This window comes from Hesperophylax consimilis, chromosome 31, assembly GCF_061612785.1.
Source record: "Hesperophylax consimilis isolate HC1 chromosome 31, BYU_Hcon_1.0, whole genome shotgun sequence".
NCBI classification, from domain to species: domain Eukaryota; kingdom Metazoa; phylum Arthropoda; class Insecta; order Trichoptera; family Limnephilidae; genus Hesperophylax; species Hesperophylax consimilis.
The window spans coordinates 6,091,109-6,107,938 of NC_142866.1; the positions used below are offsets into that span (position 1 = coordinate 6,091,109).

The 16,830-nt window shown below is 34.3% G+C and overlaps 1 protein-coding gene across 2 annotated transcripts in view; it reads right to left on the reverse strand.

The window, feature by feature from the left end:
- The window catches only part of ClC-c (chloride channel protein 3), a 34,704-nt gene extending 23,356 nt beyond the window's left edge, over positions 1-11,348 (reverse strand). For both annotated transcript variants that reach the window (XM_089649879.1, XM_089649878.1), the window contains exons 1-4: positions 11,205-11,348; positions 10,771-10,868; positions 9,152-9,233; positions 8,225-8,257 (exon numbers count right to left, since the gene is read on the reverse strand). In XM_089649879.1, the coding sequence (XP_089506005.1) occupies positions 8,225-8,257; positions 9,152-9,233; positions 10,771-10,848 (193 nt within the window). In that variant the 5' untranslated portion in view covers positions 10,849-10,868; positions 11,205-11,348. The remainder of the gene's footprint in view (positions 1-8,224; positions 8,258-9,151; positions 9,234-10,770; positions 10,869-11,204) is intronic.
- Positions 11,349-16,830: the final 5,482 nt, after the last annotated feature.

Genomic DNA, 16,830 nt, shown 5'->3' on the forward strand with positions numbered 1-16,830 from the left:
TATCAGCCGATTCTCTGACTGTTAGCAATTTACCTAATATAAAGTTGGGGTGTTCGATCAGCCATCAAGCGTAACAGTGACCAAAACTAAACGCTAACTGGCCCAGAATCGTAAGTCAACGGGGACTGTCCAAATATAAAAAATAAAAATTTATGGGCAAAAATGTCCACATAACATTAGCCTAATTGAACTAGCCAAAAATGACAAATCGTCAGGACAGATAAGGTTCAAGACATGGAAAGTCCAGAATCATTGTTTTATTATTCGAAATGAAACATAGTTTTTTTTTTTAAATAAAGAACAGCTTTTATATCAGAATATCCAAGTAATTAATTTGAAACATCATTCCGTTGTATACTTGATTATGTCCATCAATAATGGGCATCCATGATTTAAAACCCTAAAAAATTAAGAAAAGATTTCTTGCTCCATTATTTAGGTTGCAATTTTTCTATCAGAACAGAACAATGGTACTATGGTGGTTTGGACTAAGCCTGAAATATGCTACATTAAAATGCAGGTCTAGGTAAGGATTCATACCTTCCAATGTGGGAGGACAGATTGATAGCACTTTGACTTGGTGATAGATTGTAGCACTGACTAAATCTGCTTATCATCATCAAACTACAGTAAAATAACAAATTATTATAAGAAATAATTAGTCGCCTGAAATATCAATACAAATTGAAAATACATCCTGAGTAAAAATAAATGCCGCCAACGGGAATTGAACCCGTACCTTCTGATGTCTGGTCAGATGCTCTGGACCACTGAGCCACGTTATTTCCAACACGCCAAATAATTCAATATGTACTAGTACTTCAATCAACAATTACTGCTTATTATATTTTTTCACCTGTAAACAACCAAATTTATTTTTGTAGGAAAGGCTTTGTTGATGCTAAATTTCCCACTAGATGGCATCGAGACATATTATATCTACTTTTGTTGGTGAAATATTTTGACTTGTCAAATATTATTATTTTTTTTCAATGATAAACTAAAAATATAAAATAAGCAGTAATTGTTGATTGAAGTACCAGTACGTATTGCATTATTCGGCGTGTTGGAAATAAACCAACGTGGCTTAGTGGTCCAGAGCGTCTGACCGGACATCAGAAGGCGCGGGTTCTATACCCGTCGGCGGCATTTATTTTTACCCGGGAGATATTTTCAATTTGTATTGATATTGCAGGCGACTAATTATTGCTTATAATAATTTGTTGTCTTTTGTACTATGCATAAAACCTTGTCTTATAAAAATTAGTTAATCATTAAAAAAAATACAGTAAAATAAATTTCAGACATTCATTGAGTAATTTTGTTTTGGCACCTATTCAAAGTGAGCAAGTTTGGTTTTTGCAATGTTTTGATACTTTTTTTTAGGGAAACATGTGTAAAGGAATCAAAGAGAAGTTAAATGCTGTTAAAAGACCATAAAGCTTCCATGACAATTCTCAGAGATCAATGATAGCTGAACACCCATGGTGACAGGTCTGAACCTATTACTGGAACCATCTGCTTGTGATTTGGAGCTAGTGTGTGTGTGTTTGTAGGTTTAATCAGGAAAAAAAGTAAAACTATAGAGCTGCATCCTCAGGCCTCAGTCATATTTTGACAGAAGTTCTGCTTTGCAATAAAATCCAAATAAATGGAATATTTCTGCATGTATCCGAAAACTAAAAACTGCTTTTGGAAGGTGATAAAATATGCTTTCAAATTTTATTATTATAAATAAAAATACAATTTTTGATATATTAAAATTTTCAATGCCAACATAAAAAAAATTTAAATGGCTAGCCTCACTTTTTTTAAACTAAAATTATTGATAGTGAAGAAATATTTTAAAACATACTAATTTTGTGATTGTGACAGCTGTTTCGGCGTTCAATGACATTTTCAAACTATGGTTAGGCCACATTTAGATGACTTATATGATTGTATGTAATAAGTCGTCTCTATGTGACCTAACTACAGTTTGCCACAGCCGTCACAATAATAAAAAACAAAATACTTTCAGCCTCTCAGTACCTCCCTGGTGAAAGACCACCATTCAGATTTGAAACTATGCTTGAAATGACTTTAGCCGTGTTTGGAGATCTGAAAAGCAAGTTACTTCCCCACCTTCATCTTTCCTATTTACTTCCCCTGCTTACTACCTTCAGCCTCACATACATTCAAGACGGTTGGGAGCAGTTGAGACTCTTGTTTGGTAGTTCTCAAGCGTCAAAAGTACCCATTTGTATCCTTTGATTGCCAGCATATCCATACGATAATCAGACATTAATACATTTAGTAGGATTTTTACCATCAGCACACTACAAAGGCAGTCACAGGAGCTCGGCATTCCAAAGGTTAAGAGGGAAAACCTTATAGTCCGGTAACCTTGTCGCCTGGAAGAGGGGAACCTTGGGTCAGATGTGGAAGTTCTGATTTTTTGCTTTTGTTTATGATGTTATTCCAATAAATGATCCAAGTTTCTGACCTCAAGTGCCGAACGCAACATTGTCAAAAATGAAAAAACCACAATATTTTCTATCTTTCTTCAGTTTTTGGAGATTTTAACCCGGAATGACTAATTTTCGATCGTACCCATCTCATATGTTTTCAAAGTAGATTAAATTTTCTACAATATGTGGGATAAATTGGGATATTTTTCAAATTCAGTCTTCAATGGACCAAAAAAACCAAACTTCTTAAATAAGTTACACTGTATTAAAATTTTGTATACAGAGACCTAAACACACTTCCCATTTAAGTTCCCAATCACTGGCAGCACGACCAATAACCATAACACATATTTTTAAATGTAAATGTATAAGTTGCAAGTCTGTACCTTTAAGCCGTAGTAAATCGTACAAAACAATATTCTTTATTAAGATCCACTTGGTCATAAATATGTACCTACATATGCCATTAGTTATAAAAAAAAGTTAAAATAAAATTTATTACTTTCTTTGAAATTTTACTAAATTTGGTAATAAGATAATAATTGCAGCGGGCGGGCATTTCTTCCCGCTTGCGAGTTATACTGGCTAGGAACCGAGGTACATACCATTCCGCGCAGCTAAGCTAAGCGCGCCGTTAGGGAATTGTCATTTTGAATGGAGCCCCTAGCAAACATTTTCAAACGGTCTTAAACACAAAAAATGGCTACAGCATGGCGGCGAACCACCAAACATTTAATGGACAGGCCGCACCTGGTTTAAGTCACCAGTTATAAATCTTAGTTAAGCCATTACATATTTATTTTTCCAGCGCCTTTGAGGTGATTTTTCACAAAAACGTCGATACAAAAATCATATATACAATATTATTGACATAGCTAACACCTGCTGTAACTAAACCTTTTTGAATTTAGTCTGTACATAAGTTTGTTTTACATTCCATTGCGGTTCGGTAAAGATTATTTATACAAATGTGAAATAGTCTGTAATATGTTTTTTCACTTTTTTTTTTTAAATATTATGGTACCTAACTACCTGCCTGAAGAATGTTCGAAAAAATAATTGTCATTGAGATAGTGACATTTCTTTGGACAAATTAGTTATTTAATTTGAAATGTAAAATGTTACATAAAATATATAGTTTAAAATTTAATATTTAATATTTAAGTACCTACTTCAATTCTTATAATTTCAGAGGAAATTTTGATGTTCATAATTAAATAAGAGAAAATTAGAAACATACTTTTTTGGGCGAGTGTTAATGTTGTTAAATGATTGGTAGCATTATGACAAAATTATTATCGGATTAAAGTTGAGCCTGCATAAGAGCATATTGACCTTCACATACAGACTTCTGCAGACACTTTCACAAAAGTTGCAGTCAATAAGAGCATACCGTTCTTCAGAATTGCATCAATGTTTTCAATTGCAACTTTGTATGGAATGAACGGCCTTAGTAATTCAGTTCGAACAGTTCCGTGATGGGAATAAAGCAGAACGTCTGGCAGGCTTGATTGCATTTGTTAGAGAGACGTGTTGCAAACTTGTCAATTTGAATAATAGCATCAACTACAGGACCGCTTGCAAGCAATTGGATAATCGCCACTGAACTAGTGGGGTTTATGCTGCAATGAATAGTCACACAAAGAATGAATGTGAAAGAAAGTTATTTATGCAATAGTGAAGATAAACTATTTTTGTGTTTACAATTATGCAGTATCCTATAAAACAATACCTCAAAAACCAAACCTTCTCAAACTTTTTCCAAATGCGTACCACCAAAATTGTAGGTCTATAATTTCAATGCACTGTAGCGTCGAGAGAACAATCCAGAATAGTCTCATTAATAGTAAACAGCTCGACCTACTTAGGTACTTGCAAGTTAATACCGAGAACCAAAACGTAAACAACACAACCTAGCTTTCTACGAGTACCTACTTGCGAGTTACTACTGACAGCTAAAATCGTAAACAAAGCGACCTACCTACGACAATACGATTGCAAGTCGGTCTGGCACATTACGCCAACTCGCTAGAAGGTTCTAGCCGATCTCCTATGCGTTATCTCAGCGCCGCCGAAAGTTCCCGAAAGGCCCAGACTGAGCGAGTGGCTCTGATTTATTTGCAATTCCACCTACCTACTGTCGCCGCCGGCTGTACCGTATAAATAAGCCCGACGCAGCGAGCAGTCAGTATTCAGTCTCCAAACCGTCAGCCAAGTACTACCGCGCTAGGGAACCTTGACCTAGATATCGCCCGCATTCTATAGTATTGTAAATAGTAAACGCGTAAATATTGCGACGGTAAAATCGATTTTTAATTAAACAATAAACGCTGTATCAGAGTTGAAGAGATTTTTATTTGTACACTAAGATAACCACAGCACTAACAAAAAATGTCCTGTAGACTGTTTCTAATAATGAAACATAAAGAGCATATATATGGATCAGTGGCTGAGTTGACAAATGCGGGTTACCACACAGACATAGGAATTAATAGACGAGAAGATAATGGCGAGGGGTAAAATCAACTGTTGAAGAACGAAGGGGGTGAAGCTGACTGTGATTCGTCAATAAATCAATCTGACAGTAAATAGGCATCTCGCATTATAATATCACCATTTACTTCTTAAAAGTAAAATCTGCTTTTGAATGAATAGACATTTTTACATGGGAGCGCAAATTACTCGCCACGTTATGAACTAATTTGCGAAGTCCAAATTCGGCAAAGTAAATTTCTTCTGTTTGCAGAGTCGTAGTTAGTTTCAGAGTATTTAGTTAAGACACTTTTACAAATGTTTCATAATTTACTTACCCCAGTAAACAACGATGAACACACTTGAGAATCGCTACATTGTGATGTGATAGTATATGTTTCTAAAACTGATCCATATAATACGGTGTGAATAAGCTTAAAATAGAGTAAAATAATGCTTACTTATGGAATGTAATACGACAATTGGGTTTATTCTCTTTTTCACATCTATTTTTACAAGTTTTCATATCACAAGTCAACATTTTGCCGTGTTATTTCGTAAAATGAACCGATGATGCCTCGACCATAGTTGGCACAAGAATGATGACGTCACGTTTTCAAATTTCACTTGAGGCCATACGCGAGCCCAGCCGGCTCCAATGGAACCGGTATGGGGAGTGGGGATAATACGCTTTTAATCACTTAGGGCAGGTCTACTAATATTCATATGTCTATGGGGTTACCACCTAGGTGTTGTGGGTTCAATTCCACTCTTGGATAAAGGGATATTTTCACAAACTGTGAATACCATTAAAAATGTGGGAAAGATTTAAAGTTTGTTTTTGTGATTCTGGTAATTGAACTAAAAATGTGAAATTTTAATATTTTCATTCATAATTATTGATTTAAAAAATGACCTAAAACTGCATATTTCCAAACGGTTCCAACTGGTTGGACGGCATTGGCTGGCAAATCCAGGCCATTTTTAATTTTTTTTAATCAATAATAACCTTCTAACTTAAATACCAGTTTTTTTTTGTTATAGTTTTAATAGTTTTAGTAATTTTCCAAGTTTTAATTTTTCGGGTCTCTCGAAAATGCACAAAATATGTGGACGTGACCTGTGATGTCCCCAGTCACCCACCAGTCTCATAAAACCAACGTTTTTTTTTTCAACTGGCGCTGTATTTTGTATGGGAGTCTTATATTCTTACGATTGAAGAACACTAGGTAAAATGTTATCATCTTGTCACTCGAAAGAAAATATACTGAATCAACAATATTTATTAAATAAAAAATGTTACCGTATTGTAAATACCAAAAATACATCGATGACCGCACCTGATAAACAATTCAAAGGTATTTAAAAATCTGGATTGCAACCTTTTCATTGGTTCTAATGTGAATGTGGACCAGGGTTGCCAATGCATAGGTTTTAAAATACTTACAAGAGATGAAGAGATGTCCAAATTTTCCACAAAATCCCCGTAAGTTTCTTTACCTCCAAAATTAAATAAAATTCTATCGAAATTAAGATTTATTTTTATAATCTAGTCATTTATGGATTTTTTCTTTCGATCAGGCTTCAGGCAAAAATAGACTTTATGAAAATATAGTGCATTCTCACAATTATTAGTAAATATTATTTTTCAATATGGTCGCAAAATCAAGAAATGTCTAAAATCCCAGCAGAGATGGGGTAGAGGAAGTTAGAGAAGTACCAGGCTAGATGATGCTATGATGCTCTAGTCACAGATTTATTTGCTTTGAAATATTTGTGCTTTTCCTGAGTGTTACTAAGATTCAAAAGTAAAATTAGCAAAATTTGAGAACTTGCAGTTTACAGTCAGAGCCCGACTAGAGTTGGATTCAAGATGGGCTTATTGCCAAAGAACAAACCTGGCAATAAACCCCTTTTTAACACCTACTAAAATGTATTTATATTGTGTATACATAAAGTGTTAACATATAAATATAAAATAATACAGATTGAGTATAGACGCAGTGACAAGAATACTTGGATCAAAAACCCTTTATGACAACTAGCTTGAGAGATAATAGACGACCATGAAATAGTTAAGTTTATATACTTCAAGATGACCATCTCAACATAGTTGACGGCGAAATACATTCGCCGTGCGCTAATGTTTTAATATATAAGACGGCACCTTGGTACAAAATTACAGTATGTGTGTAAATGTAGTGTCGACACATCAGAAAAATTTTTATCAATGCAACTACTACATCTGTCCTATTCTGACATCTATTAAAATTTGTCAGAATTATTAAGCTTTATCATTTAAAAAATATGTTTAAATGCGTAGATTGTAAATATAATTCCGGGGCATCTTTGTGACACAATTCTGTCATGGTTCACAGGATGGAGCTACTCTCATATTCCATAGATTGAATTTTATGTTTACAATGTTCGCGGTTCTAAACAAATTTTAAGTATTACATTATATTTGCAAACAAATAACGCCGCTCACTCAGAAGGTGTCAAAGCCCTTAAAAGATTAAGGTCAAAGGACAAAGCCATTTGAGCGGGAAACAAATCTAGTATGTGGTCTTTAGACAGCCTTTCATGGATAAGATGTTTGCCGATCTGCAGGCTAGTAAAAAAATTAGATCTGCAGGCTAGTAGAAAAGGCAATGGATTGCTAGAATGAATGCAAGTAGAATTCCATCATTTGGGTGGTTAAATCAATTACTTCATTTTGGTTTTACCCCCGATAGCCTGTTTCCTTATGCGGTTGTGATGGATCTACTCCTGGTCCTTCTTTTCTAAATATGTATTGGTTTTTCTGCCACAGATTAGGGTTTGATCTGAAGTACAACTTTTTAACGAAGGACTCACCATAATAAGAAAATATCACGTAAATTAACAATTACAATAGAAGTTATTATTTTGAAAAACATTCGGAAACAAATTTTAAAAGAAGCAATGAATAATATTTTAATTCTTTAATTATTTTAATTTATAAGATAATCGGGTAATGAGTGATGATTCATACTATTTGTTATGATCATAGATAACAATTATGTGCCATTTCACATCAAGGAAATCAAAACCAAAAGGAGGTCATCAATAACAATTATTGACACCATTAATGTGTCAATTTTGTTAATTTTGAAGCAAATTAAAAGTACCATGAATTCAAGTAACTTTTCATATAATACTTAATAAATACTTTTACCCATATGATTTTTAAAAAAAAAAACGAAATAATGTTAAGAACAAACTTTAAAATTTTGGATTTTTTGACACCGTTAACGTTTTAACAACTCAAAAATATAACTCACCGGAAATAGAACCCGTGTATCTCACAGACGGACCTGCAAAAACAGAAGACAATTATTAATTTACATTATCTCCATATAAAGTTAGTAATAACATAGATCATTGTAGAAATGTATTATATATTTGTACAGCGCCCTTGAGGTGATTTTGCACAAAAACGGCGCTAAAACATTAATACGAGTAGGAGGGAAATAGGAGAATAATGAAAATAAATAAATATCAAAAAGCTGAAGGAGAACACTTAGGGCAAAAATAATTATGTTCATAGTAAACAGATCATTAAATAATTACATTTAGAATTTTGTTAAAATGCACCTAAGGGGTTTGCAGGTTGGACAGGAAATATAATATTGGACTCAACTGATTCACAGTTTACTAGTAATGTAATAAGCTAATTTATTACTCAAAATGTAAAACTTATGGTTCAGAATGCTTTTATTAATGGAATTCTTTGATGATGTATATATAATGAATCATTAAAAATAAACGCTAACTATAAATGTTACAGTACCTTAAGCGAATTAGGGCATACTGAAATTTCTTAATGCACCACAACCTTAAGATTAAAGTTATTACAAAGTTGTTGGTTGTTGCTAAAATGTATTACATAATTATTTTTTTTTACCCAGACTGCCGACTATCCCACATCAAATGGCAAAATTCCTTAAATTTATGTTCATTTTGTGGATAACTTAATTTTGTGGAGGATTCACCAAAACACAACGAACAACATTTCCAATAATTTTGAAGCAGACTGAAGGAATTTGCGTGCATTTCCATCAAACAGTGAATACTCTATAAATTGATATGGGTGCTCGCAACCTAACAATAATGAGAATACATATTATGTATATTGAGATGTATGTAGAAAAATGCAATATATGAAAGCTAGGCCAGCGGTAAATTTTAAATATTTATGGAGTACATACTGTGAGAAAAAGTCCCGTGGTTGGGTGAGAGGATGGGCTGTTCCCCGCTAGGGGACTCCCCTCCGGTGCCTATTCGCGCCACCTTCAAAAAAAAATAAATTAAGTGGAGAAATAAAGTAAGAACTTTAGGAATGCACTTGTCACATACAATGCAATACAACGCTCCTCATGCAATAATAATAATAATATTGGACAATTTTAATAGCGCCGTTTTTGTGAGTTATCACTTCATTGCGATCTGCACTGCCTAGATCGGCAAGGGATGTGTACAAGGTGGGGCGATGGCCGTCACGCCTTCCAACGCGTGTGAACAGTGTGTTTAGGAACGCACTTGTCACATACAACGCTTCCCATGCAATGCCGATCTGCACTGCCTAGATCGGCATGGGATGTGTGCAAGGTGGGGAGATGGCCGCCACGCCTTTCAATGCATGTGAACAGTATGTTTCTAGATCTTGTATGGGTCGTGATTGATTTGACAGTTGATTTAACAGTGTTTGTGCATTTATTGCTCATTTAGAACAACTAATAGAATTCATAAGACGTTACAAAATTATATATAATATAAAATGCATTGAATATTGCTATACTACAGGGTTTTCCAATAAGAGGTGTTATTTTGATATTCAATCGTAAAAATCAATGGTTTCGTTGTTTGTGTGGCACGTAGCGCCGTCTTGATGAAAATAAACGTTGTCCAGATCAATACCATCCAATTCCGGCCATAAAAAATCATTAATCATCTCTCGATAGCGCAATCCATTCACCGTAACTGTTACTCCAGCCTCATTTTCGAAAAATTAAGGTCCAATGACTCCGCCGGACCATAAACCGCACCAAACAGTCACACGTTGAGGATAGGTAGGCTTTTCAACAATAACTCTTGGGTTTTCCGAGCCCCAGATGCGACAATTTTGTTTGTTGACGAAGCCACCGAGGTGGAAATGGGCCTCATCACTCAAGATGATTTGCATTTGATTCACTCAAGTGAATTTTAATAATTTCAATGCGTTGTTGAAGCGTGTATTTTTATTAATGGCGTAGTTCCTATTTGTCAAATGTCAAAAAATGACAGCTTCAAAAGTAACATCTACCGAATTGGCGGGCTATTCAAAATAACACCTCTTATTGGAAAACCCTGTACAATACACAAAACAGCATGGGAGGACAGGTGCATCTTCTAAGGGAAACGAGTCACTGATCAGAATTTGCATTGCGTACATAGGACAAGTATGCAAATCAGCTTGGGAACGTAGAATTGCATACGTGGGACAAGTGTTTCCTTACCTTAAGACTTCAACAACAATGTGTATACACAAATAAGTCCCATGTACACAAATCAACATAATTGCTAGTAATAGTAATTATCTTTTGTAGCCATTCCTTGATAATATCATGACATTTTTGAAGAGGCAAATAATAATCTAACATAAATACGTAGGATGGTAGGGACCCACTCGGCAACCAACCATGATAGTGGAGAAAAGGACTTGAATTAGCTCAAACCGGGTCTCTTACAAAAGTCTACCCACTCAGGGTAACATATGGGAAAAGCTGGATGTAGAATACACAAGGCATGATATATCGATAAGTGCACAAGGGTAGAAAAATGATTTTACCTTTTCTAAAACTGACTTATATGAAGAACCTATGTTGGTAGGCGAAGAGCCAATTCCTTTCAGTGGATACTTTTCCATGACGCCATGTCATTCAAAACCTGTCACATTAAAACACGAATCATAATGAAATATCACATGGGCGTTAAACAACTAACTAGATAACTACAATATCAACATTTAAAATCTCATTTTCATCAAACCATCAATCAAACTGGGGAACTAGAGATATAAATGTTGACACTTAACCCGTACTTGAAAATAAAAAGTGGTTACAAATGTTTCACGTAGAGAATTTTAAAAATCGGATCCGATAAGAAAACACTTGTTTAAATTGATTAGAAAGGATTGCTAGACAGATAAGCTGCTAGATCACCGACAATAATTTATAAGTCAACTCGAAAGATGTTTGTAATAAGTCATTGAACGCGGCGTACCATTTTACTTTGATGAACGAACGATTCTATAATGGAACAACTTATCTAAACTTAGCACTAAAAATCACTGATAAACACGTATAATGTAAATGACATAAGAAAATGTGATGAGTTGCGTTCGTTGCGATCATAAATATACCACCATAAATATACCACTCTCTAGATCGATATCTTCCGGCTTTTTGTATCCAACAGAATTATACAGTACTTAACCACAGATATACAAGCAGTACCTACCGTGCGGAGCAGAGCAGTAGACAAGGTAGAGGAAACTCAAGGCCATTTAAAAAAAGATGCGACCATAGACAACATAATTACTCTCAGCCTACTCTATTCATTCACTAGCCCAAAAAAACTATTATAAAAATAAAAATGTCCTTGAAGCAGAAAAATGTCGAAATGTTTTCCAAGGGCAAGGTTCATCTGACTAAGAAAATAAACTTTTACAGTGCATTTCCTTAAGATGAAACTTGTTAATCTGAGAAGAAGAAACCCAAAATGACAAGAAATTTGCAAAAACACTGAAGAAAATTTCCAAAACATGATTGTCCGACAGTACGACGAAAAATTCCGACATTTGTCAGCCTCATGAACTCATGGTTACATATGTTTAAAAATCTTTAATTTCACCAAAACAATAAGATAATACAGGATAACACTAATCAATAACATAATAAGTTTATCGATATAATAAATAACATTTATACGTTGTGGAGGAAGACATATGTCAAGTATGAAGCATTGTTCAAAAAACCGAACGAATAACCTAAAACTGTTAATTCACTTTAAACTTGAACTTACGTAGGTAGTTTGAATATAATATGTTTCTAACTCGCTAACACTATACTGGCTTATATTGTATTTTTATCACGAACAACTTTAACACGCAATATTTTCGACGGAAATGATAGTATTTCGGCAGAAAATGACAACCCGCGTGTATAAATAAACCACTCTCATTTTGTTTGAATGATTTTAAACTGTCAAACGGCAAAATTCCGTCATTTCTTTCTGTTACACGAGTCATTATGGTAGAGAGCGAGAGATCAAACCAATCCTTCTGTTCTCACCAATGAGATTTGAGCTTTTAGCCATATTATTCGTTTTCTATAAGAATTTTGAGGTGGGCGTGGCGGTTTCCAAAAGAGTTTCGAGGCCAAAGCTTAGTTAAATGCCCACTCAAAATAAACCACTCTCTAGATCGATATCTTCGGGCTTTTTGTATGGCGCCATTTTGTCACCCCCTTAACCACAGACGACCACAAATAAAACGGTCGTTTGGTCCAGACAGGTAAATATATCGTGGACCATAAATAAATCTCAAGGCCATTTAAAAAAAGTGTAACCATAAACAATATAACTACACCCAGCGAACATCGTTCATTCAATAGCCCACAAAAATTATATTTTAAAAATAAAAATATTGGAATGCAGGAAAAGGAAAATAAAAAAAACCCACAGCTATGCACACACAAAAATACTTTTTATTTTCAAAAAGACAATGGACAGTAATACAAAACAGGGTCAGTACAACCGATGTATTGAGCATTGATTAATCATTGAAGTAGAAGATAAAACTAATATATCTAAACAAAACATGAAACAGAACAAGACACAGAAAAATAAAAAGTAACGGTCTCAACTAGGAATCGAACCCAGTCTTACTGCAACAACTTAATAGGATTTAATTTGACCTTGCACAAGAATATATACACAAAATACATATTCAACAAATTTAAGTGTTCATTATTATTGCCACAGCACTAGAAATTATTCAAATTCTCCTGCAAGGGTTTCATATAATTTCCACAGCTCTGTCGTCAGCAAACATCATGGAAAATGCTGGTTAAATCTGAATACTTATATGATGCAATTCTGGAGAGGTTTAAATGACCTTGTATGATGTAATCGTGGCTTTTTTTAGCAGTTTTAGCATCCTAATACGTGGTATTGTATCGCGTCGGAATACGGATATGTCTGAAAAGGAAAATTAATTAAATTATTAGCCAATGAAGTACGTTCAGAAATCAGGAACATTGTATCAAAGAACGAAAGGTTAGTACCTGTATTTCACAGCGGGTTCGGGTCCTTCTTTCAATTGGTGGAGATAGACCGGATAACACACTTTAACACAACACGGCATTAATTTATCACCTTGAAGAATTCTAGCACGTAACATTATTTTTAGATGGGTGAAAGAAAATTCAAAATATTTACGTAAAAACATCAACTGACTTTTCAACTTACGAAATGGCGTCTTGGAAATTACCGTTAATTTTTATCGGAGCATAAAGCATGCTTAGCTTCTCTTTCTGTTACACAAGTCGCTATGGTAGAGAGCGAGAGATCAAACTACAATTTTTGCTCTAAGCCAATGAGATCTGAGCTTTCAGCCACAACAGCTTTGTCTATAAGAATTTGGGTATTGAATAACTCCTCCCATCAGGGTTACAAGGTCATGCGGGAGTTATACGCCCCTGTATACCACTCTCTAGATCATAAATAAACCACTCTCTAGATCGATATCTTCGGGCTTTTTGTATGGCGCCATTTTGTCACCCCCTTAACCACAGACGACCACAGATAAAACGGTCGTTTGGTCCAGACAGGTAAATATATCGTGGACCATAAATAAATCTCAAGGCCATTTAAAAAAAAGTGTAACCATAAACAATATAACTACACCTAGCGAACATCGTTCATTCAATAGCCCACAAAAATTATATTTTAAAAATAAAAATATTGGAATGCAGGAAAAGGAAATTAAAAAAAACCCACAGCTATGCACACATAAAAATACTTTTTATTTTCAAAAAGACAATGCACAGTAATACAAAACAGGGTCAGTACAACCGATGTATTGAGCATTGATTTATCATTGAAGTAGAAGATAATACTAATATATCTAAACAAAACATGAAACAGAACAAGACACAGAAAAATAAAAAGTAACGGTCTCAACTAGGAATCGAACCCAGTCTTACTGCAACAACTTAATAGGATTTAATTTGACCTTGTACAAAAATACAAGAATATATACACAAAATACATATTCAACAAATTTAAGTGTTCATTATTATTGCCACAGCACTAGAAGTTATTCAAATTCTCCTGCAAGGGTTTCATATAATTTCCACAGCTTTGTCGTCAGCAAACATCATGGAAAATGCTGGTTAAATCTGAATACTTACATGATGCAATTCTGGAGAGGTTTAAATGACCTTGTATGATGTAATCGTGGCTTTTTTTAGCAGTTTTAGCATCCTAATACGTGGTACTGTATCGCGTCGGAATACGGATAGGTCTGAAAAGGAAAATTAATTAAATTATTAGCCAATGAAGTACATTCAGAAATCAGGAACATTGTATCAAAGAACGAGAGGTTAGTACCTGTATTTTACAACGGGTTCGGGTCCTTCTTTCAATTGGTGGAGATAGACCGGATAACACACTTTAACACAACACGGCATTAATTTATCACCTTGAAGAATTCTAGCACGTAACATTATTTTTAGATGGGTGAAAGAAAATTCAAAATATTTACGTAAAAACTTCAACTGACTTTTCAACTTACGAAATGGCGTCTTGGAAATTACCGTTAATTTTTATCTGAGCATAAAGCATGCTTAGCTTCTCTTTCTGTTACACAAGTCGCTATGGTAGAGAGCGAGAGATCAAACTACAATTTTAGCTCTAAGCCAATGAGATCTGAGCTTTCAGCCACAACAGCTTTGTCTATAAGAATTTGGGTTAGGAATAACTCCTCCCATCAGGGTTTCAAGGTTATGCGGGAGTTATACGCCCCTGCTCTAGATCGATATCTTCGGGCTTTTTGTCTGTAACGGAATTATACAGTACTTAACCACAGATATACAAGCAGCGTACAAGCAGTACCTACCGTGCGGAGCAGAGCAGTAGACAAGGTAGAGGAAACTCAAGGCCATTTAAAAAAAGATGCGACCATAGACAACATAATTACTCTCAGCCTACTCTATTCATTCACTAGCCCAAAAAAACTATTATAAAAATAAAAATGTCCTTGAAGCAGAAAAATGTCGAAATGTTTTCCAAGGGCAAGGTTCATCTGACTAAGAAAATAAACTTTTACAGTGCATTTCCTTAAGATGAAACTTGTTAATCTGAGAAGAAGAAACCCAAAATGACAAGAAATTTGCAAAAACACTGAAGAAAATTTCCAAAACATGATTGTCCGACAGTACGACGAAAAATTCCGACATTTGTCAGCCTCATGAACTCATGGTTACATATGTTTAAAAATCTTTAATTTCACCAAAACAATAAGATAATACAGGATAACACTAATCAATAACATGAATATGTTTATCGATATAATAAATAACATTTAAACGTTGTGGAGGAAGACATATGCCAAGTATGAAGCATTGTTCAAAAAACCGAACGAATAACCTAAAAACTGTCAATTCACTTTAAACTTGAACTTACGTAGGTAGGTTGAATATATGTTTGTAACTCGCTAACACTATACTGGCTTATGTTGTATTTTTATCACGAACAACTTTAACACGCAATATTTTCGACGGAAATGATAGTATTTCGGCAGCAAATGACAACCCGCGTGTATAAATAAACCACACTCATTTTGTTTGATTGATTTGAAACTGTCAAACGGCAAAATTCCGTCATCTCTTTCTGTTACACGAGTCATTATGGTAGAGAGCGAGAGATCAAACCAATCCTTCTTTTTCTCACCAATGAAATCTGAGCTTTTAGCCATATTATTCGTTTTCTATAAGAATTTTGAGGTGGGCGTGGCGGTTTCAAAGAGTTTCAAGGCCAAAGCTTAGTTAAATGCCCCTGGTTGCGATGAACGAATATTTTATTATAATGAATACGAATGTGATTTGAGCGATTTGATACTGAAATTGTTTTCTATGGAATCATAGAGAAACAACGTATTCTTTGAGATTAAAAGAGTAAAGACAATAAACACATTTAGAGAAATAACTGCAGCATTAACTTCGTGTGGATTGACAGAAAATAGCAAAATACAAATTATTACAAGAAAATTAAATAAAATAATAATATATTATTAGTTCATCTTATAAGCCGTTTTATTTATAAGTCTAAAAAGACTTTTAAAATTTGATTAACATATTTTTATCTAAAGGGACGTGGACACGGTCAAGCGGCTTGATCGCAAGCACGTAGTTTATTGTCTATGGCACTTTGTGTCAAGCATTTTGACCGTGTACCGAAGCTGGCTTGCAAGCATTGCGCAATTCTACGTGCTTGCGGCGAGGCTTGATGCGAATTTATATTTTTGTGGGAATAGACAAACGACAATAGACAAATAAATATCACGTATCATAAACAATGATATAAATTGAATAAAATTGTTATAAAATAGGTACTTAGTTATTGTTTTTGTGTTCAATTTGTAGAAATCCATCTAATTTAAAATTTTTGGAAGTATTTTAGTATTTTTTTATAATTATGACAGCGGTTTTCAAGGTCATTAATAATCAAACTGTAGAATAAATAATTTTCTGAATTTTCAATGGAGAAAACATATTTTTTGTATGAATACCGCACAAGATATTCATACAAAAAATAGCTGTAGCCTGTAATACACTTTGCAAATGCT